This window comes from Monodon monoceros, unplaced genomic scaffold, assembly GCF_005190385.1.
Source record: "Monodon monoceros isolate NGI ecotype Baffin Bay Population unplaced genomic scaffold, NGI_Narwhal_1 Super_Scaffold_18, whole genome shotgun sequence".
NCBI lineage: Eukaryota > Metazoa > Chordata > Mammalia > Artiodactyla > Monodontidae > Monodon > Monodon monoceros.
This window is the reverse complement of record NW_021703774.1, coordinates 85,921,602-85,945,301: the sequence shown is the minus strand read 5'-3', so window position 1 is coordinate 85,945,301 and position 23,700 is coordinate 85,921,602. Positions and strand designations below refer to the sequence as shown.

Genomic DNA, 23,700 nt, shown 5'->3' with positions numbered 1-23,700 from the left:
TCATATCTACTAACTTGAACATGGCACATTTCTTTTGAGTTCCACATCAGCTCACCTGCATTGGCCGTTCAGTGATCAGACTTTCTGTCTGCGTTCAGGTCATTTGTGAAAATATTCAATGTGTCTTGGAACTTTTAAAAAACATGAGAAAAAAATACACGTGTGATGCTACCTCAGTGTCTCCACTAAAGTCAAGTAAAAACCTTTAAAAAAAAATAGACTTGGAATTAGATTATTCCTTTGTCACTATTATAGGAATAATCATAAAAACCTTTCCTTTTTATCATTTAATAGATATCCACTTTTTTTTTTAACATCTTTATTGGGGTATAATTGCTTTACAATGGTGTGTTAGTTTCTGCTTTATAACAAAGTGAATCAGTTATACATATACATATGTTCCCATATCTCTTCCCTCTTGCGTCTCCCTCCCTCCCACCCTCCCTATCCCACCCCTCCAGGCTGTCACAAAGCACTGAGCCAATATCCCTGTGCCATGCGGCTGCTTCCCACTAGCTATCTACCTTACGTTTGTTAGTGTGTATATGTCCATGACTCTCTCTCGCCCTGTCACAGCTCACCCTTCCCCCTCCCCATATCCTCAAGTCCGTTCTCCAGTAGGTCTGCGTCTTTATTCCTGTCTTACCCCTAGGTTCTTCATGACATTTTTTTTTTCTTAAATTCCATATATATGAGATACCCACTTTTCAGTGAATTGGAGAAGTGGCACTTTCTGCTATTGATAACCAGACATTTCAGAATCTTTTCAAAGTCTGTGTTCTAAATCATATTACAACATTTTAACATGTACGTTACTCTCCAAACATAATACATAGTACGTACAGCATAAGATGACTGTAAGATACTTTATTTTGGGCACTAAGCAATAAAAGTAAATTAACACAGATTTAACCATAATCTTTTAAAGGTGAAATTACAATTGTTGGGAGTGGAGATAAAAATAAAATTAACTATTTCCTCGGAAATCTTATTTGATATCCTCTCTAACAGAAGCTATGATAAACCTATACTATACTAGTATAAATTTAGGGATGAGAAAATGAATCATCATATTTAAAAGAGAAGTCCAACAGTAGCCTTCCTTGCATGTCAGATTAATGTTTTAAATTCTTTCTAGGCCCTTTGCCAGCGTGAATCTTGAAAGATGGTTCTCTTGATTTGTAGAATGAAACTTTAAGTTAGTATTGTTTTAATATAGCCTTCATAGTTAATTTGACAATTTAGGGCTTACTAGTTTTAAATTCACTTTGTTTTATATTAGTTATTTATAAAGTTCTTAATTTCAATAATAAAAATATAATTGATTAAATTATGGTGATACTTCATTGTTGAAAAATGATTTATATTAATGTGTGGTTTTAAAAGAAAAAGAGTTAATTGGCAATTTATTTAAAGAATGTTATAGCAGTTAAAAACTTAGACTCTAGAGTGGGACAGATGTGGGTTGGAATCCTGTCTCTTCTTTCTTACTGTGTAACTTGGATAAGTTTCTTAACTTTTTTAAGCCTCAGTTACCTCATTTGTAAAATACATAAAGGGTTATTATGAGGTTTAACAGATAATTCATCCTTAGCCTGATTTCTGATATTATATTTTCTATTATTATAGTAGAATATTTTTTTAAAGAAATACTTTTTTTTTTTTTCGATACACGGGCCTCTCCCTATTGTGGCCTCTCCCGTTGCGGAGCACAGGCTCCGGACGCGCAGGCTCATGGGCCCATGGCTCATGGGCCCAGCCGCTCCGCAGCATGTGGGATCTTCCCGGACCGGGGCACGAACTCGTGTCCCCTGCATCGGCAGGCGGACTCTCAACCACTGCGCCACCAGGGAAGCCCAAAGAAATACATATTTTAATTTTAAATGCATTTTCTTGGTTTCTTCATGGCATGTTGATTGCTTATGCTGGTAGACCTAGCTATCAAATAGCTGCTTTATCTTTTTTTCTCATGATGAGCACTTAGCCCAGAGTTTAGGGAAGACACATTTTCAGGACTTTTAAATTTTTCAAGTGAAGACAAAGAAAATGTTAAGCCCAGGATATACAGTTGTGTTTCTATATTATTATAAATAAAGAAGTACAGTGAATTTCATTTAAAAATTGTTTCAAGTTTATAAATATTTGGTTATATAAAATGACTCTTTTTTTTTGGTTAGTTGTGGAGAATATTTATAAGAATCGAGAACCTGTCAGACAAATGAAAGCTCTTTATTTTATCTCTCCAACATCAAAGGTGAGTGTTTTGAATCTTTAAAAAGTATGTTCTTCAAAATTTTCACCATTGACATGATTTTCTCTTAGAAAATTCAAAGTAATAAAATGTCCTTTATTAGATGCTTAGGAGAGTCTCCCTGTGTTAGAAGACTGTTTCATTTGCATTCTTCTCAATGAGAATATTTAAGTGAAAGAATTCCTTTCTCCCCATCTATTAAAGCAGAATTTAATTATATAAAATGATAGAGTTTCTTTCAATAATTTGTACCCATGCAGTTTCTATTCAACCATAATTTTTAGGAGGATGGAAATGTATGTAAAAGAAATGGTCTTGAATTAATCTTTCATTTATCTTAGTGACTTCCCTATAGTATGCATATATGTATGGGTGTACACACATATATGTATATGCGTATATGTATGTATATATATTTTTTTTATGGGAAAGGTATTTCTTTATAATCTAACCATGATTTAATTCATACTTAAAGCCAAAACTTTAGAGCCATAAAGTATCAAATTCCTTTATTCTGTATAGTATCTGAGAATGCATTTTCCAACACATCCTTTGGCTTATTCTTAGAATAAGAATGTTAATTTGGCAATTCCAATTTCATTTCTTCTAACTCTAGCAGAGCAGACAGTAGGGAAAAACCCAGATATTTACTATATGGTCTCTACATATTGGCTGCTGGTGGATTTTAATGACGTTTTATATCTTATCCATAATATAATTTTATAAGATAAAATTCATGATTGGAAAAAATGAAAGAAGCACCATTTTCACCTACTAAATAGGCAGAGGGATTAAAAAAAAGTGTGTATATATAGACATTTATTTATCTATCTGTGTATCCTATTCTAGCTGTCAATACCCATTATCAATGGTTAATGGAGTAGAAACTACTATATACTGCTAGTGGGAGTATAGATTAATACAGCCTTTTTGGAAAATAATTCGCTGTATCAAGAACCTTGAAACGTTCTGAATCTTGGAGTTTATTGTAAAACAAAAATCAAATAAATTGTCAAGCTAAATTTCAAAAGCAATAAAGATATCCAGATAAATTCTTAGCATTAACAAATACTGGTATGAAATACCATGTAGCCATTGAAAATGAGGTTTCTAGAAAATTTTAATGATCTATATAAATGTTCATTTTTAATGTTAGTGACAAAAGCAGGATACAAAATTATGTATTCAATAAAGTATCAAAGGATTTAAAGAAAATAATACCTGAATGTGACTCCTTTATCTACCACAACCAACTCCAGTTTCTCTTCCTGTCCTGAATCAATTAGCTCTTGGGTTCTATAGGCCTCTGGGTGTATGTGAGGCCTTGGGCTCCTTGGGTACTTGTAGAGAAACTTGGTGTGAGATTTCCTTCCTCAGGGGTTGGGTGAGCACGTGGAGACCAGCATCAGAGAGTTCCCAAGCAAGGGTCATAAAATGACAGATTTCAGGAAGAGTTTGTGTATAAGAGATCTGTGAACCCTAGGGAAAAGGTCAGTTGGGTGGATTTTTGCTTTTATACTTACAGCCCTCAGGAGGAGAAACTTCTTTGCCTTCCTCTTCGCCTTCCTCTTCTTATGGTACTGCCTCTATTTAGGATACTCCAACAACTAAACCTAAGCTTCAAGTGAGCTGACAAAGAGAAGCAACCACACATCTAAGTAGGTCAGGTGGCCAGAGAGAGACAGTTTAGTAAGAATGAAAAAAAGGGCACATCTAGCAACGTATAGGGGCTTGGAGGGAAGAATGATAACCAGAACAGAAAAATAGTACACTTAAGAAGAGTCTGGTATAGCACATAAACTTTCTGAAGCTCAGAAGTGTATTTTCTCAGTTAAATAGTTAATTGAAGAGGATAATCACTATGGAAATTTGAATTAATAGTCTAAAAGATAAAAATGGAGTATCTCAAAGCAAAAAAACAATCATTGAAATCATGAGGGGAAGGATAAGAGACTTGCAGGATAGATTCATGAATCTAATGAACTCTAACAGAAATATACTAGTTCTAGGAGTTGCAGGAGGAGAAAAAGGAACAGATGGATGAGAGAGAATTAAATTGTTTGTTCTTCATTTTTGCTTTCAGGCTACTGTATCTTTAAAACTACCAGCATAGAGTCAAATACTATTAGACTATATTACCTGCTCTCCCTCCTCTTCGCAGTCTGCCAACCTTTGGCTTTTTCATTCTAATCCCCCTTGACAATTTTAGCTCCTAGCTCGCTGTCAGTCTGTTCAGCAGTTCACCAGTCATAGTCTGGATGGTTTCATTTTCCCTGTAGGTAATACTTTCAGTACGTTCATTGACTTCTCAATTCCTTGATCTGTTATCTTCCAGTAGTCTTGTCTTTTATGTTGCTTCAGCTTCTCAGTCACTTGACCATTCCTAGAGCTCCTTGTCACCAAAACAGCACTCTGTTCATACATTTTACCTTACTACTTACTATGCTTCTAGCTATAACTGGCTAGACAACATAGCATCTTAAAAAATCAGTTTATAAATTAATCTTTTGACAGTTAAGGTTTCACTTTATCATCAAAATAATCTTAGTTATTTCAAAAGATAGCATATTTAAATTAGTATTTGATAAAACGTATATTAACATCTAACCTTTTTTAAGTCTGTAGACTGTTTTTTACGTGATTTCGGAAGTAAATCGGAGAACAAATACAAAGCAGCGTATATCTACTTTACTGACTGTAAGTAGCTTTGTAAAAGTTATTGCTTCATTATTTCAAATCCTATTAATTATGAAGTATTTCTTGTAATGCTATTTTAGTACTAGTGACTTTCTAGTTATTGTTTGTTCTAATTAGGTTAGAAGGAATCTAAAAATATAAGATTATTTCTATGCTAATTCATGGTAAGGTGATAGAAAATTAAATATTCCAAACTAGTTTCAAAAGATAGTCATTTTTGCTGGTATACAGGGGTGAGGGGGTTGATGGAGAGGGCTATCCCTCAAATTCTGTGCCAATAACAGGAAGAATTCTTCTTTAAATAAAAGTTTCAACTGGGGATTTGATTATATAATAAAAAAATAAGACCCTTTGGGAGATGCACTGAAGAAACTGCCATCTGTTTGCTAATATTAAGCGAGAAAACCTATCACATTTCTTTTTCTATGCTGTACATTCAAATAAAAAGCAGCTTTCTATATTATTTTTCCTGTAAATTTTTATTTTTCCTGTAAATTTTTATTTATCTCATACCTAGTAGTAGCTTGCAATTTTTAAAAGGCCATATCATAAGTATTTGTCATTTAAGTAACCTTATATTATACAGAAATTCATGTTTATGGAATTGATAAAATTTAATGAGTATGAAGCCTCTTTTAATTTACGGCATTTTGAGGATAAAGAACAACATGTTATAAGACAGCAGAAGCCAGTGGTTGATACTCCAACCTAGTTTTAGTGAAACTATATAAGCAGTTAGGTAAAAGGGGGAAAAGAAAGGCTCTAGGGTTCAGAACTTACTAGTTTAGAGGTTTAGAATTTCCTGACACTAGAGGATATCCTGTAATTCAAGGAAAAATTAAAAATTTGTGTGGTGTGGCTGCACTTAGTGGCAGATTTAGAAAAGTAGTATAAATTCCTAAGAAGTTCTGAAAGTCCTGTGAAAGTTTATTAAGTCCTTAGTTTGGACTTGATTTTCCTTCCTAACAATTTTAGTTTGCTGTGTTAGCAGCTCTCTAAGGAAATATATCTTAGGTTACGGTGGATATGAGTGGGGAAAGTGGAATTTCTATTACAGCCCTCATTACTAGAATGCATCTGTTCTATAAAGTGAAAATACAGTATTTACATATTATCTCTGTCCTCATAGTAAAATTACTTTGTGAAAGTCAGTAATTATATATAAAAAATAAATATTCTTGGATGTTGGAATGATTTACTCAAAAGAAGGAAAATTTAGATGCAGCTATATGCTTTGATTTTGTTTTTTTTCCCTCTCAGTTTGCCCTGATAGTCTCTTTAACAAAATTAAGGCTTCTTGCTCCAAGACAATAAGAAGATGTAAAGAAATAAATATTTCCTTCATTCCACTTGAATCTCAGGTACTTTCTATTTTTATTTTTTAATTATTTTTTATTAAAACAATTTTTTTTTTTGAGCAGAGAAAGGTTTGTTACAAGGGTCAAGCAAGGTGAATGGGCAGCTTGTGCTCAGAAGACCCAAATGCCTTTTATTTTTAAGTTTAGTTTATAATGGATTTTAAAATTCAGTTTTATGAACTTATTTGTTAATAAGGTTTATCCTAAAGATGTTTTATATATTATATATTTGGTGAAGTTTGAACAATCCACAAATAAACATTTCCTCTGATGAAGGGAGGAACATGAGTACTAAATTGGAATATAACATTAATAATGAAAGTGGACTTAAATTTCATGTCTCCCGCTAAGTGCTGTGTGTGTCAAGGTTTACAGACCTATCAGATTATGAAACCAAAAGATTTTTAGCATAATGTTTGTTAAATGACTCCAAAGAGATAAATACTTTTAGCTTCTGTAACCATTTGTGATATTAAAACAAAGTTCTTTAGTAAACTTTTTACATAATGTTATATAAACTATTATTTAATTTATAAAATGAAGGATTTTTGTAGATTTGTTTTGCCTTTGGAATAGTTAATGAGCCTTCAGTTAATAATTGCAAACACATAGTACTTTCTCTGTGTCACTTTCCTAAATGCTTTACATAAATGTATGCATGTAATCTTCACAATAGCCCTATGAACAGATGATAATTCTATCTACATTTTAAAGATGGGGGAATCAAAGAGGTTAAGTAACTTGCCGTAATCACAGAGCTAGTGCATTGTTTAGCTCTGTTCTCTGTGTTTGGATTCCAACATTTCATAGAATTGAAATAGTTTACTGTTGTTTGGAACTCTAAGGTCAATATTTTAAGAAATAGAATGGTCCTGGATAATGAATTTTTCTTTTAAGCTGTTGCTGGTTTTTTTGGGGTTTTTGTGTGTGTGTGTGTGTTTTTAATATTATTTATTTATTTGGCTGCGTCGGGTCTTGGTTGTGGCACGTGGAATCTTCGTTGAGGCACACGTGATCTTTCTTTGTGGTGCCCGGGCTTCTCTCTAGTTGTGGCATGTGGGTTTTTCTCTCTCTAGTTGTGGCATGCGGGTTTTCTCTTCTCTAGTTGTGGCGTGTGGGCTTAGTTGCCCCGTGGCATGTGGGATCTTAGTTCCCCGACCAGGGATCAAACCTGCGTCCCCTGCATCGGAAGGCAGATTCTTTACAACTGGACCACCAGGGAAGTCCCTAAGCTGTTGCTGTTTTTGACAAAGAAAGACCATAATCAAGTTTGTAAAATTTTAAGATATCTGCTTAACATTAAACTGTTTTCCAAAGGTTACCTTTAGATTTATTCTTTTTCATATGATATGTAAGTTCAGTGTACAGTGAAAATGGGCATCCTAAAATGTTGTGGGATTAAATAGCGGTGTGAAAAATATTACAAATGTGTCCAGAGCATCTTGCCACACAGAAGATAAATATGGTTTTAGCCTCAGAATTCAGTAAATTTCAGTAATTGCTGTATTTGGAGGAGAGGTTTGTGTATATATCTGACTAATTTGATGGCTGATGGAAATAACTTGTCTTTGTGTGTATAGACAAATCTCATGAGACTCTTCTACTTACCAGTCTTTGCAAAATGTTATGATTATTTAAGGTCCTATCTGTTGGCTATGTTTTTCCCCTAAGAAGTTTTTTCTTTTAATTTACTTCCTTGATAAATATCTTAAGGGAGTTTACTTAATAAATTTAACTGTTATGGGGAAATTACAGTGAAAATTGTAATTTTCTCAGTTTTGTATTGTGACCTTTTGTTTGTTTGCAAGTGAAGATATAAATGAAATACTGCTAACTGCTTTGAGCTATAAGCAAAGGCCTATGTGAGCGTTTATCAAGAGCATGTGCAGTGGACATTGTCTTCTAGATGCAAAGAGTATGCTATGGAAAGATGATCAAGATATGTGCCCCACCCTCATCCGAGAGCTGTGAAAGAGATACAAAGTATTAAGCATCTTCAGAACAATATCAGTTAAGATTAGGTTCAACTGCATATAACAGGACAACTTAAACTTTCAGTGTTTAACCAAGTTGGAATTTTATTTCTTGCTAATATACAAAAAGTCAGGAAGTGGGCTATATAAGTCCAGTATGCTGGCTGTACAAAATTGTCAGGGGCCTGGTCTCTTAGGGATGGCCCTCATGATCCAAGATGTCTGTAGAATTATTGCGTTCTCATTTGAGGAAGGAGGATGAAGCAGAGAAAGAAGAAAGTACATTTTCATTTATATCTTATTAGCTAAAATTTAGCCACATGGCAATCCCCAAGTGCATGGAAAATGGAAATGTAGTCTTTTAGCTGAGCGTATGGCTGCTTACCCCAAATAATTGGTATAATTACTGAAAAGTAAGGGAACAATGGTTTTTTAGGAGGCAGCTCATAGTCTGCCAAAAGAGGAGATTAATTCTTACTAGGAAAATGAGAAAACACTAGAAAAATAGAATTTCGTAAGGTAGTAATGAAGAGGGAAGAAGTATTCTAAGAAGTGAGAATAGCATGAGTGCAAAGTTACAGAAGCAGGAAAGTGCAGGGGAGCAGCAGGAATAAGGATTATAATGGGTGATGGTATGATAGATAAGGCTGTGTCTGTAGGTAGGTTGGGACCAGGTTGTAGGAGGCACCAGGTTCCATCAAGAGTGATAGCAGAGAATGGGCTGGTACAGAAAAGTCCTAAAGTCTTTAAGGAAAAGTAGAAGTTGGGTGATCGTTGAGGAGAAATTGGTAAAGTCAGAAATGATAGTCTTCCGAAGAAGAGAAGTTGGACATTCATCATATTTTGAAGTTTCATAGGGAGGAAAGTAGCTGACTCCTCCTGAATCCATGAGTCAAAGGGATTAAAGAAAGCTCTCTTTCCCTTTCAAAGGGTTTAAGGTAATTAATGCTGTCACATATACGTTAGGGCAATTAGATGGAAAGCATTAAAGAATATAAGGGAGTTTGTTTACAGTTGACCTCAGGGAGTACAAAAAGTCTGGTATAGTTAGTGGAGAGGGTGCTAGATTGTATCTAGGTAGAAACAGAGCTAAGCTGGCTATAATTTAGGAAGAAAAGTAGATGGAGGTTGTGGGGGGAGAGTTCCTATATTTAAGGAGCTGATTGTGGGTCATGGAGATGAAGAAAGCATTTAGTAATAGTCTAAAGGAACATGTCATGGTGGTGATGGAAAGTGGGGGAAGGAGAAGGAAGGAAAAGGAAGATGTGAGTGTAGAATGAAAACCAGCTCCAAAATTGTATTTGGTTCATTAGAGTATTAGATAATAGCTAAGATTAATTTAAGCTGTGGTAACAACTCCCCAAATCACAGTGCATTACAACAACAAAGATTTCTCCTTCACGTTAGTGTCCATTTTGGTTTGACTGGGGCTTTGCTCTACATCCTCTTCATTCTGGGACATAGGCTGAAGGAGTAGCCCCTGTCTGGGACATAGCAGAGGGAAAAGAGAAATGGTGGAGCCATACAATGGCTTTTAAAGCTTCTGTAGGGAAGTGGCACATGTCACTTCTATTCACATTCCAGTGACCATAGCAAGCCTGATATCAGTGAGTGGGAAGTATACTCCCATAGGGAGAGGCCCTGTAAGGAGGGCAATAAATATTTTTGAACAGATATTATCTATTGCAATGGGGTAGAATGCTATGAGAAAGCCACAGTCCAGCTGTAGGGTGCTTGTTGGCAGTTAATACAGCAACTCAGACTTTGTTAATACAGCAACACAGACATAAGTGGTAGCTTCAGCTAAATCTCAGTCTGTGTTCAGACTGCTGCTGTTAGTGTTGGGTTATGTTCAGAGAAACGAATTACTTTGTGTGAAAGGAAATGCAGGGAAGTTTTTTCATAATTCATTAGTTAACCTATAATGTTTATTACATGTCTACTTTTACACTCAATACATTATCCTAGGCTAAGGGGGATTACTATCATTGTTTAAAAAACAAAATTAAAATTAATTTAATGGGAAAATCTCAACTCCAATTAGAGAGCTTTTTCTTTTGTATTCTTCAAGTAACACAATAATAGTAAATCTCTAATCCAGTTCTTTGCATGTAAGTAAATGCTTTTGTTAGTTGAAAAATGTCTGTGAGGTTTCACTGTATATATCGTAAGACCAGTACTATGTCTGGCACAATGCTGTGTCTTTGGGGGAAGTATGTCTCTATTTTAAGGACATTAAGAGTATAAGCTAAAGAGTTGAAATATATATCAACTTTGGAAAATTTCTAGGTTATTCTCTAATGGGTTAAGATTTTAATGTATGTCAAATATATAGACCAATTTTGGCTTCGTTTTATTTCTTTGTGCCAGGTTTTAGATTTTTATTTTTATTTGACTACCTCAGATTTCTTCATCTGCTGCACAGGTAGAGAAAATCAAAGAGTACAATCTTTATATGAAACAAGAATTGAAGGAGAGAGGTAGACTAAGCAGGAAAGGAGAGTGAGAAAAGAAATAAAGGATGAAATCAAGATGACAGAGAATATGAGATTTGATTAAGGTAAAGACACAGTTGTTTCAGGAAACAGCATGGTTGGTGCAAGTATTTTTTTTTTTAGAATCCCAAGGAATAGCTGTGTTTTTCTAGGTATATATTTTTAGTCAAGTTTCTAAATTGACAGTGTGACTTTTTTTGGCCTAACTTAGGTATATACTCTTGATGTACCAGATGCATTCTATTACTGTTACAGTCCAGACCCTAGTAATGCAAATGGAAAAGATACCGTCATGGAAGCGATGGCTGAGCAGATAGTTACAGTATGTGCTACCCTGGATGAAAATCCTGGAGTAAGATATAAAAGGTGAGACACTCAGTGGTGCCTTTATATGTTGTGCTGTCTATTTGCTCTTTGGTGTACAGGTAAGTAATGTCTCTGTGCTTTTGTGTGTTGGTTTGCAGAATTTATTTTCTTTATAAAATTATGCTGTACATATAGGAGATTTAAAGTTTAAGGCTTAAATTTCAGAGTAACTAATAGCCTCTATTACTGAATTTCAGAGCTTAAATTTGGTATGGTTTACATGTATATTTTTCATGAGTTTAAGGAATGCTTAGAAGAATGTCTTTGTTGTCCTATGGGGAATACCATCTTACATTTAATGTTTTATTGAATTTCCACCAAATTTAAATAGTCATTGTATCTGGATACTGGTTATAGTATCTAAATATCTATGGTATTTAATTCCAGTAGCCATTTTAAATAGATTTTTGGAGGTTTTTTTACATCTTTATTGGAGTATAATTGCTTTACAATGGTGTTTTAGTTTCTGCTTTATAACAAAGTGAATCAGTTGTACATATACATATGTTCCCATATCTCTTCCCTCTTGTGTCTCCCTCCCTCACACCCTCCCTATCCCATCCCTCTAGTGGGCACAAAGCACCGAGCTGATCTCCCTGTGCTATGCAGCTGCTTCCCACTAGCTATCTATTTTACATTTGGTAGTGTATATATGTCTCTGCCTCTCTCTCACTTTGTCACAGCTTTTATTTTATTTTTGGCTGCATTGGGTCTTCATTGCTGCGCGCAGGCTTTCTCTAGTTGTGGCGAGCGGGGCCTGCTCCTCGTTGTGGTGCGCGGGCTTCTCATTGTGCTGGCTTCTCTTGTTGTGGAGCACTCGCTCTTGGCGTGCAGGCTTCAGTAGTTGTGGCACGTGGGCTCAGTAGTTATGGCTCGCAAGCTCTGGAGCGCAGGCTCAGTAGTTGTGGCGCACGGGCTTAGTTGCTCTGCGGCATGTGGGATCTTCCTGGACCAGGGCTCGGACCCGTGTCCCCTGCATTAGCAGGTGGATTCTTACCCACTGCACCACCAGGGAAGCCCGATTTTTGGAGTTTTTTAAAAGTTAAAGTTTGACTTTAGTACTATGTACCTTTATTTATTTGTTTCTTATTAAAAGTAAAGTTTACTGTAAAGTGCATAAATTATATTTATATGGCTTGATAAATCATTCCAAAGAGAACATACCTATCTGACTTCACCAAGGTCAAGAAATAGAATACTAACAGTGTCTCAGAGGCCCCCCTCATGATCCCCTCTAGTCATCACCCCCTGTCTCCTCCCCAGAGGTAACTACTATCTTGACTTCTAACACATATTTTAGTTTTGCCTGATTTTGAACTTGGTATAAATGGGGTTGATGTTTTTTATTTCTGGCTTTGTTCAGTATTATGTTCTTAGACATTCATGTTGTTCTGTGTAGCCAGACACAGATCTGGCTGTGTGATCCTTCTGCTCTCAGTTTCTTTATCTATGAAATGGGAACAATCATAGTACTCACCTTATAAGGTTGTTTTTAGAATTAAATGAGTTAATATCTGTAAAGAACTCAAAATAGTGTATGACACTAATAAACTAGTAGACGTAAATATACTGTACTACTACTAATAAGTTATGTCACTTGTTTCTGTTTTAAAAGTTTCTTTAACTTAAACATTGACATTTGTCAAGGTAGTTGGATGAATTGTTTAATTTCAAATTCATGTAGTACTTTATATTTAAGTTTCATTATTCTTGACCATTTAAAAAATCTTCTGTTAATTACTTAGAAAGTATATAGTAAATCTCCTTAATTCAGATGTGACCAAACAGGCTCTTCACTCATACCTCAGGTGTTGGAAACATTCTTTTTCTTATAGGTGATATGCTAATTACATTCTGAACTAAATGGTTTATCTCCTGCTAGAGTTCAGTCTCTGTTCAAGCTTCTACTCTTGGTGTTTGGCTCTGTTCAGGGAAATGAGTATGTAATATAGTCAGCCATATATATCCACAGGTTCGGCATCCTCAGATTCAACCAATCGTGGATTGAAAATATTAAGAAAACAAAATTCCAGGAAGTTCCAGAAAGCAAAACTTGAATTTGCTACATGCAGAGAACTATTTACATAACATTTACATTGTATTTATGACTATTTACGTAGCATTTACACTGTATTAGTGTTATAAGTAATCTAGAGGTGATTTAAAGTATACGGGGGATATGCATAGTTTATATGCAAATACTACGCCATTTTATAAAAGGGGCTTAAGCATCCATAGATTTTGAAATCTGAGTGAGGTCCTGGAGCCAATCCCCAGTGGATACTGAGGGATAACTGAGGCCAATTTATAATTTAATAGCTCACCTTTGGACCTGTTTGGAGTTATTGTAATAGTTAAATAATCAGGCTTTTAGAATCCTACCTGTTCTTTCACAAAGTATTCTTTTATGCCTCATGGACTTTTCAAGTGTAATTCTAACATGAAATTATTTCCTTTTGAAAATATTTTAAAGCAAAATGTGTAATAAATTATTCTTTATAGTTGCTTCTTTATTTACTTTTGAGGTATAAAACCTAAAGGTCCTTTAACACTTTGAAGCCCTTTACAAGGAGAGCCTCCCTTTTTGAGGTTGGTTTGCTAATTGAAGAGCCTTTTCTTACAATTTCTTGTAGACTCAGAAGTTATACTAATGTCGACTCAGAAGTTATACTAATGTCACTGGTCATGAAGTTACAATTTAGAGTATGATTTTATCATTTTAGAAGACAGTGGTATATAAGATTTTATGCAAAAGACTATATTGGAAAGTTGACTGAATGTTAGAGAGCATGTAGGGAGATCTCATACTGCTAGTGGGAGAGATAATTGGTCAAGTAATTTGGAGAGTAATATGGTAATATCTGGAAAAGTTGAAAATGTACATACCATATAATCTAGCAATTATACTTTTAGAAATAATATATCTAGAGAAACATGTACATGGAGATGTATGTACAAAGATATTTGTTTCAATGTTGTTTGCAATGGTGTAAAATTGAGAATGACTTAAATGTCCATCTTTAGGGGAATGAATGTATAGAATCCAGTATAAATCATATGATGGAATACTATATTGAACTAAAATGATTAAATTTGATATGTGTCAACATAGATCTCACACATATATATAACAGTAAAAACATACAGTTAAAACACATATAAAACAGTAAACATATGTATAATAGTAATGACAGGAAGAATACACATCAAATTCATGATAGTATTGCCTTGGAGTGGGGGTAGCTAGGGGTGGGGGAGAAGACCGGGAATTGGGAGGGGAATAAAGGAGCTGCGGTTTTATTTATAATATTTCCTTCATATGAAAAAAAATCTGAAGCACATATGATAAGGTTTACATTGATAAAATCCAGACAAATTGATATAGCATTATATTTGATGTATTATCTGAACTGCTCCATGTTTATAAAATCTTTTAAATTAATAAATTTATGGTTTAATTTTAGAATTCAACTTGATATTGTAAAGTGTGTCTTGAAAGAAAGATAATTGTTCGAACATTTTTTCCATTTCTAGTAAACCTCTGGATAATGCCAGTAAGCTTGCTCAGCTTGTTGAAAAAAAACTTGAAAACTACTACAAGATTGATGAAAAGAGCCTAATAAAGGTAACATATAAAAGATAAATAGTGGTTATGCATAAAGTCTGTCTTATTTCTTTCTAAACCAAGGAAACTGTTGTTCATTCATTTTCCAGTATTGATTTGAGAATCATTAACACAGATCCCCAATTTTGATTTGGGAATCACTGATATAAGTGGTAGTAGAAGTCTTAATAGACAGTGTGGCTTAGAGGAGAAGATAAGGGTTTTGAAATGAGCATTTTGTCTATATCCTGGCTATGCCATTTAATTCATAGATATGTCAATTAGCAAATGATGTAACTTCTCTGTGCCTAAGTTTTCTTATCTATAAAATGGGAATAATAAGAGAATACCTATATTATAAAATAGAGGATTAAATGAGTTAATACATAAAAAGTTTTTAGAATAGTGCTTGCAACTGAGTAAACGGTTAATAAACATAATTTTTCCTGTTATCACCAGCTTTGTGTTCTTGGACATATTATTTACTCTGAGTTGTATTTTCATCTATAAAATGGATCAGATGATATGTACCTTACTTGGTTGGTATGAAGATTAGGCAGATTAGCTTGTGTTTGGCATATAATAGGAGTTTAATGAATGATAGCTATTACTATCTTATCAAGATAATATAAAGTAATCTAAGACTAAGATTAGAACCTGGGGAATTCTAGCATTTGAGCTTGGGTTGGAGAGTGAAGAGCTTGAGTAGACTGACAGAGGTGGTGCCACAGGGCTAGGAAGCCATATTACAGTAGCTGAAAAATAAAAAGAAGGAACTGTTGATAGTTTAGAAGAGGAGATGGGCAAGGAAACCACCAATTACAATGCATGTAGTAAGAGGAATGAGAGAATAATACATGAAATGTAGTGGGAACATAGGCTGGGGCTTAATCTTATTGTAACTGGAGTCTTGGAAAGCATCCTAGAGGAAGAGGCCCTTGAGCTTGAAGAATGAGTATAACAGAAGAGGGAGTTTTTTTCTTGGATAACAGGGTTCTTTGGGCAGAAGCATAGAGAAAAAGGCAAAATTCACAAACAACTTGGCTACAATGGAGGGTGTAAGATTAGATGTAATGTTGGTTCAGAACTTTAAAAGTTACTAGTTTTTGGCTTGGAGGACTAGTGAAATCTGTTGTCCTGGTTGTAGTTATGAATATAATGGCTCGGTATACATAGTATAGTAGGTAGTCAATAAATGTTTGTTGAATGAGGAAAGAGATAAACGATCATTATATTAGTTAATATCCCTTTAGTCCTTCATGATTTCAATGATAAAAAGGAAAATCCACAAAAACCAAACTTGTCCTTTCCATTCTTTCTGCCTCAGAAATTATACACCTTTCAAATGCTTGATACCTTTTCTTCATTCAAGGACCTGAGAGTCACCTCCTTTTTGAAGTCTTTCCTCACTCTTCAGGTCAAGCGATTCTTCCTCTCACATACTTTCGTAGCCCCAAGCCCTGATATAGCACTTATATTGCACAGTCTTTTTCCTATTCATATTTCTGAAGACTCATAACTTACATGTATTGAGGGCTTACTAAGTGCCAGGCACTGTGATAAGTGTTCATGGTATTATTACATTTAATCTTTACAGTAATCTTGTAGGGCAGAGGTTCTGATTAAATATATATATTTTGTTTTTTAATGAGAATACTGAGATATTAACAAGTTAAGCAATTTGTCCAAAGTTGTACAACAAGAAAGTGGTCAAGGCTGGGAATTCCCTGGAGGTTCAGTGGTTAGGACTCCATGCTGTCACTGCCGAGGGCCCATGTTCGATCCCTGGTCAGGGAACTAAAATCCCATAAGCTGCGTGGTGTGGCCAAAAAATTAACAAAAAAAAAAATGAAAGAGAGAAAGTGGTCAAGACTGGATTCACACCCAGATCTACCTGATTCCAGAGGCTGTGCTCTTAATCACTATACCATACTACCTCAAGGTTTATTTAAATGAGTGAATGGTTAACTAAAAAAATTTTAAAGATCTATTCTATGTAGTTTACCTTTGTCTGCTGGAAGTAAATAAATAAGAAATGTTTGTCTGAGTTGTAGTTATCTCTTACTGCTCCAAATAATAATCCAGAGAATTTATTACTTTTTAAAATGAAGTATGGAAGATACTGATATTAACAATGATTTTTCCCAGCACTATTATTCACTGTTTAATGATTAGTGCTGTTTGTGAGTTAATGATAGCAAAGCTTTCATTGTAATTTACCATCTTAGCTGGCATCAATGTAATCTTTTAAAATGCGTAATGGTTAAGAGTACAGGCCATGGAGTGAAGCTGACCTGGGTTTGAATCTCCATTCTGCCACATACTAGCTAGCTATGTGATTTGGGCAAGTTACTTAATTTTAAGCCTTAATGCCCCCATTGTCAAATGGAGTTAATAATCCCTGTCTCACAGGGTTGCTATAAGAATTAAATAATATGGATATTTCTTGCCTAGCACAGTGTGTAGCATAAAGAGCTCAAGTAATAACTACTATTCATAATTTATATCAGTTTTAGTGTTTATGGAGCTAAATTCCTAAGGAAATAGATTTAGTGCAGGCCAAATGTTACTTTTTTTAAAGGAATTTTCACAATATCGTATTATTGAGTATAGCCTCTTACTCTAATTATGAAAGCTTTTGGTTTTGTAGTCTTATTTTTTTCCCCTGTTATACCACTCAGATTTTTCTGTTTTAATATAACTTCACATTCTTAGGAATGGGGCAGAACTTAGGAAAAGTCTGCTTTTGTTTTCTAAGATACTAAAAATATGTTCACACAAAGAAATTGAAGTTTCTTAAGATAATTTTATTTTGTTATTCCAGGGTAAAACTCATTCCCAGCTCATAATAATTGATCGTGGCTTTGATCCTGTGTCCACTGTCCTGCATGAACTGACCTTTCAGGCAATGGCATATGATCTACTGCCGATTGAGAATGATACATACAAGCAAGTATAACTTGAAGGGAATATATAGGGCATATACAAACAGGATAGGATATTAGCATTTAATGATTCGTGCAGGCACCAGAAATCTAAAGCCCCTGTAACCTTTTTCATTCAGAGACTTTATCCTTCTCTTACCCCTATAATGATAATCTGTTAAAAATATCTTGACCTTGTTAGTTAATGGGTAATTTAACTGCTTTGAAGCTTTTTTGGTGTATTTGCTTCCTTAACTGTGTCTACAACAAAAATAGATTTGAAACAGCTGGAATTTGTACTTTTCAGTAAATACCAGGCTCACTACTATATTTATTGAAGTGAAAACCATATTCAAATTGGTTAGGCTGTGATTATTCTGAATCACACATCCAAAAGTTATCTATATGTGTGTCTTGTCAACATAGTGTATTTAAAAAGATTAGAAGACTAGGAACCTCATTAGGATGGTTATTGAGAATAGATACAAGTTTACCAATTTGGTACCTATTATTGACTTAACTCTGATATAAGCATATTAACTTTGAAAGTAATATCAAGTAGCTAAATGAAAAATGAAATCACTTTTCTGTTAAGGAACCATTTTATTGTACCTTTGTGCATCATTTATGAGTGTGTGTATATATATACACACACATACATATATATATATATATACACATAAATATATAACATGTTGTTTGATATCATAATTTCTAAATCCAAATTGGCATATTTTAGCTAAGGTTTACTGCTTTGAGCATAGTAATAAAAAAGAAAATTAGTTTTCTGAAATTTTATGTTTAAATTAATTTAGTAATTTTAATAGATTAAAAAGATCCAAAAACTTGTGCTAATTATAATACTTAATATTTTTTCTTAAACCAAATATTGTTAAACTAATTTTGTATTTTCTATTGTATTTTTATTTGCATTCTGGTCAGATCCTGGCTTCTGAGTTTTTCTTTATTTGTATTAATGTTAGATGACATAGATCAACATTTTTCTAATATAAAAGTAGTTTTTCTAATATAAAAGTAGTTATTCTAATATAAAAGTAGTTTTAAGCAATTTTTTCAGAATTTTCAGAAAGCATGTTGTTTACATCTCTTATCCTTTAGGTCTCTAAACCTACGTTGCTCAAGAGACTTAGAAACGACTTAAACTGATGGACACTTAAGAATTTGGTTCCAGACTATTGACATAAGTTTCAGACATTTCTAACCTAGTACTTTTTTAAAAAAATTATCTCCCTAGGTTTGCTGGCAAGCAAAGCAAGGTTTAATTTTTTAAGAGTAATAGAGAGACTTATTTAAAAACAAAAACAAAGAAGTCAGAGATCTTTTGAATGAATCGAAAAAGTCCAGGGATAAGACTAGGTGGAAGCACGAACTCCCTGTGGGTTGTGCTCCATCCCAATTTTTAATGGAAATAATGCAGAGCAGGAACTTCTAAGTATCCAGACTGTGTTCTTCATCTTGGTGACCTCTTTAAATGTACACTTAGGATTGTCATCATCTTTTAGTATTGTCAGGCCTGCTACCTTAATCTTTGTTTATAAATCAAAGGTTAAAGAAGTACAAAGTGGCATTTTAAATGACAAAAAGGCCTCTGTCCTTAGTGCAGTCTTGTAATTAAGCACAGTCGTTCTGCCTTTGGGCATCTGTAATTAAGACCAAATAGGTAGATGGTTTTATAGATGGGGCCTGAAATTTGGGGGATTGTAGAAATGATTATATTTATGCAGCAGAAATCTCCATTTATTGTCTGCTATCCAGTGCTAGGAAAGCTCAGTGCTGTCCATTCTGATCTTGAGGACGTTGACAGTCCCAGGGATGATTGAATTTTCCAGCTCCACAAATGGAAGGAGGCTGGCTATTTGCATAAAAAGAGAAGCGAGGAATTACTTTTGGGGAAGCAGTCAGGAAGCCCATTTTGAGTAATTTCATGAACCTCTTGAATTGCCTCTCAGTTCAGTACAACTCATTAAAGCAATCAAGGTTTTTAATGGCTACACTAGTTTTTCTCTCATTTCCTTTCCCATTCTTTAAAGGAGATGTGGTTGTAGGGTTAGGGAAGAATATAGAAACAGATGATATATGTTTGTGAATTTTGTACCAACTCTGAAACACCTGCAGTACTTAATAGGCTACATTAGGGGGTGACATTTCTTTTCTTAATGGATGTTTGATAGTTGAGTTGATGGTTATTGGTATGTCAAAGTAGTGTTTTGAGCAACTGGAATACAAATTGTTAGTGTATTCACTCTTGTTCTTAAAGTTGATTGTGGAACGTTGAATTTTTGTTTCTAAGATACCACTTTGCTGAGATAAAACTCTATAATAATGACAGCTAAACCTAACGAAAGTAAAAAGGTCTTGGTAGACATAGCACTTTGATTTTTATTGTATGGATAGCAATATGCCTTAGTTTTGAGTATGTATTCATTATCCCCCAAAATAGTAGATGTATTCTTCAGCTTCTTGAGCTGTATCTTAAAATTATTGTTGATAAAAATGTTTCACTTTTTGGGTGGGAAAATAATCAAAAAGTTCATACTTCTCTCTACTTGTAGATATAAAACCGATGGGAAAGAAAAGGAGGCAATCCTTGAAGAAGATGATGACCTCTGGGTCAGAATTCGACATCGGCATATTGCAGTTGTATTAGAGTATGTGAACTCATTTTAATTTTTATTCCACATTTTTAAAATGCTAAATACATGATAGTACATTTTGTAATCTTAAAATATTTTTGTAAAGAATTACACCTTAGAAATTTAAAGAATTCTCTTACAATTTGACAGGGAAATTCCCAAGCTTATGAAAGAAATTTCATCAACAAAGAAAGCAACGGAAGGAAAGGTAAGAGTGTTATTTAACTTTCAAGATAACGATGAAGGTGAATTTTAAAGTCTGTGTAAAATTTTTTATCTATTTAACTTTCCATTTTGGGAAATTTCTAACATACATGAAAGTAGAGAAAATAAACTTTCATGAACCCATTACCTAGCCTCAACAGTTAGCAACAGTTTCTCTGTCTTGCTCCATTAAAATTTATTTTTAAAAGGCCATTTAGCCAATTGCATTAATGCATTCTTGTTAGATTTTTTATATTGAGGTATAATTTACCTAAGTAAAGTGCACAAATCTTAAGTGTATACTGAATAACTTTTTACATACATATATATGTATTCATACACACACATACCTGTGGAACTACCACCTAAATTAAGATATAGGACATTTCTATCATTTCAGAAAGTTGCACAATAATATCTGTGAATAAAGAAAATTTAGCCTGATCCTTTCGAATCTGTATACCTTTTAAACTAGTTTTCTTAGTAGTTAATACCTCCTAGCTGTATAATTTAGAATAGAACTGGTGACAGGATATCCTTGTCTCATTTCCAACCTAAGGGGAAACGTGTTTGATATTTCATCATTGAGTATTATGGTAGTTTTAGATTATTTTAGATACATCCTTTGTCAGATTAAGAAGTTCCCTTCTATTCCATATTTGCCAACAGGTTTTTTTTGGTTTTGTTTTTTAAATCAGCAGTAGGTGTTGGATTTCATCAAATGCTGTATCAGCACCTATTGAAATTTTTTTCCCTCTTTTATTCTTTTAATGTGATAAGTTACATTCATTGATTCTCTAACATTAAACCAACCATGCATTCTTGGAATTAGCTCCACTTAGTCATGATACTTTATCCTTTTCCTATATCACTGGATTCTATTTGCTAATATTTTGCTTAGAATGTTTACTTCTAGGTTTATGAACTATAGTATTTCCCTGTAATAATTCTTGTGTGTGTGTGTGTGTGTGTGTGTGTGTGTGTGTGAGTGAGATAATCTTGTCAGGTTTTGGCAGCAAAATTATATTGGTCTTTAAATGAGTTGTAATGTTTTCCCTCTCATTCTCTGGAAGTGTTTGTGTAAGATTGTTATTACTTGTCTCATCATTGCTTGGAAGACTTCACAACTGAAGCAGTCTGGGCATGGAGTTTTCCATTTTTATGGGGAAGTCTTTACTTACAAATTCTTTAATAGTTACAGAACTATTCAGATTTTTAATTTTTTTATATCAGTTTTGGGATGTTCATTTTTAAGGGATTTGTCTATTATATCTTCATTTTCAAATATCCTCTTATTATCTTTTCAGTGTCTGTAGAACCTATAGCTGTGTGCTATTTATTTAATCCTAATATTGTTAATTTGTGTTTTAGCCTACATACTATTAATATCCCTATATATATAATTAGTATTTCAAAGAACCAACTTTTGGCTTTGCTGATTTCGCTACTGTATGTTAGTTTTATGTTGAATTGATTTCTACTCATTTTTATTTCCTACCTTCAGTTTTCTTTGGCTTGTCTTTCTTTTTCTAACTTCTTGAGTTGGATGTTTACGGCACTGATTTTCAACCTTTTTTCTCTTACTATATATATTTATTTATTTCCTTCTTAACATTGTTGTAACTGCATTCCCCAAGTTTTGGAATAACCTATTTTTATTTCGATTCAGCTCAAAATGTTTTCTAACTCTCATTGTGATTTCTTCTTTGACTTATGTGTTATATAGGAATATGTTTTTTAATTTCAAAGAGTTTGGGAATTTTATACTTGTCTTTCTGTTATTGAATTGTAATTTAACTATATAGTGGTCAGAGAATGTGCCATGTATGATTTCAGTCCTTTGAAATTTGTTCAGACTTGACTTGTGACCTATCATATGACCTATTGTGGTTAAGTACCCAATGTGTACTTGAAAAGAATACAAATTCTATGTGTGTCAATTAAACCAAGTTGGTTCATCATGTTATTCAAATATTTCTTTACTCATTTTTTATCTGCTTTTTGTATCAGTTACTGAGAATGGTATCACTTATGGCTATGAATTAGTCTATTTTTTTTAGACTTGTCAACTTTCAAAGCTATATCGACTGATAAAGCCATGTTAATTATAGTCTTTATAAATTTAAGATAGTTACCTTTCTGTTGAATTTATCTTTTATCAATACAAAATGTCATTTTGTTTTTCATTTGCAATATTTCTTGACTTAAGCTCTACTTTGTCTGATTTTAATATAGCCATACCTGCTTTATTTTGGCTAGTGTTTACATGGTATATCTTTTCTCATCCTTTATTTTCACCAATTTGTGCCTTTATGTTTAAAGTGTGCTTCTTAAAAAGAGTTTGTATTGATAGTTGAGGTTTGTTTATTTATTCAATCTGATGATCCTTATCTTTTAATTAGAATGTTTAAGTCCATCTGTATTTCATGTAATTATTGATATAGTTGAATTTGTTACCATCTTATTTGTTTTCTCTTTATTTTATCCTTTTCCTTTTCTGCCTTCTTTATATATATAGGCCTTTTTTTTTTCTTTAAACTATTCCATTTTGTCTCCAAAATAAACTTTTGTTTTACCTTTTGGTATCCTTCCTGTAGTCATCATGTTGGGTACTACAAAATGTATCCTTATATTATCACAGTGTACCTTAAAGTATACTTCTGCCATGTCCTAAAGAATTCAAGAACCTTATAATAGTTTAACTCCCTTCCTCTTTTGTGCTATTGTTGTCATATATTTTACTGTAACATGTGTTATAAAGTCAGGATGTTATTTTTGTTTTAAATTCTCAATAGACTTTTATATTGTCCACATAAATTTGAAATCTGTTGTTATTTATTCCTTATTGCTCTTCAGTGTTTCCATCTGGGCTGGATGATTTCTCTCAACTTTTGTTTTTATCTAAGGATATCTGTGTTTTATGGGTTTTACAGAGATACTTACTGTATTTAGAATTCAAAGTTGGCAGTTCTTTTTCTTTCAGCAATTTAAAGATTTAAATATGTCACCTTTTGGCTATCATGATTTCTGTCAAAGAAGCCAGCTGTCATGTTACTGTTAATTTCCTGAAGATAAAGTGTCTTTTTAAAGATTTTTGTCTTTATCTTTTAGTTTTAGCAATGTGACCATAATATGCCTTACTATGATGTGTTATTGTTGGTATTTATCCTCCTT

At 33.6% G+C, this 23,700-nt stretch overlaps 1 protein-coding gene across 3 annotated transcripts in view; it reads left to right on the top strand.

Moving 5' to 3' along the window:
• The window catches only part of STXBP3 (syntaxin binding protein 3), a 55,570-nt gene that overhangs the window by 13,208 nt on the left and 18,662 nt on the right, over positions 1-23,700 (top strand). For all 3 annotated transcript variants that reach the window (XM_029229159.1, XM_029229160.1, XM_029229161.1), the window contains exons 4-11: positions 2,178-2,254; positions 4,870-4,948; positions 6,209-6,309; positions 10,986-11,140; positions 14,675-14,765; positions 17,569-17,693; positions 20,242-20,337; positions 20,473-20,530. In XM_029229159.1, coding sequence (XP_029084992.1) covers positions 2,178-2,254; positions 4,870-4,948; positions 6,209-6,309; positions 10,986-11,140; positions 14,675-14,765; positions 17,569-17,693; positions 20,242-20,337; positions 20,473-20,530 — 782 coding nt within the window. The remainder of the gene's footprint in view (positions 1-2,177; positions 2,255-4,869; positions 4,949-6,208; positions 6,310-10,985; positions 11,141-14,674; positions 14,766-17,568; positions 17,694-20,241; positions 20,338-20,472; positions 20,531-23,700) is intronic.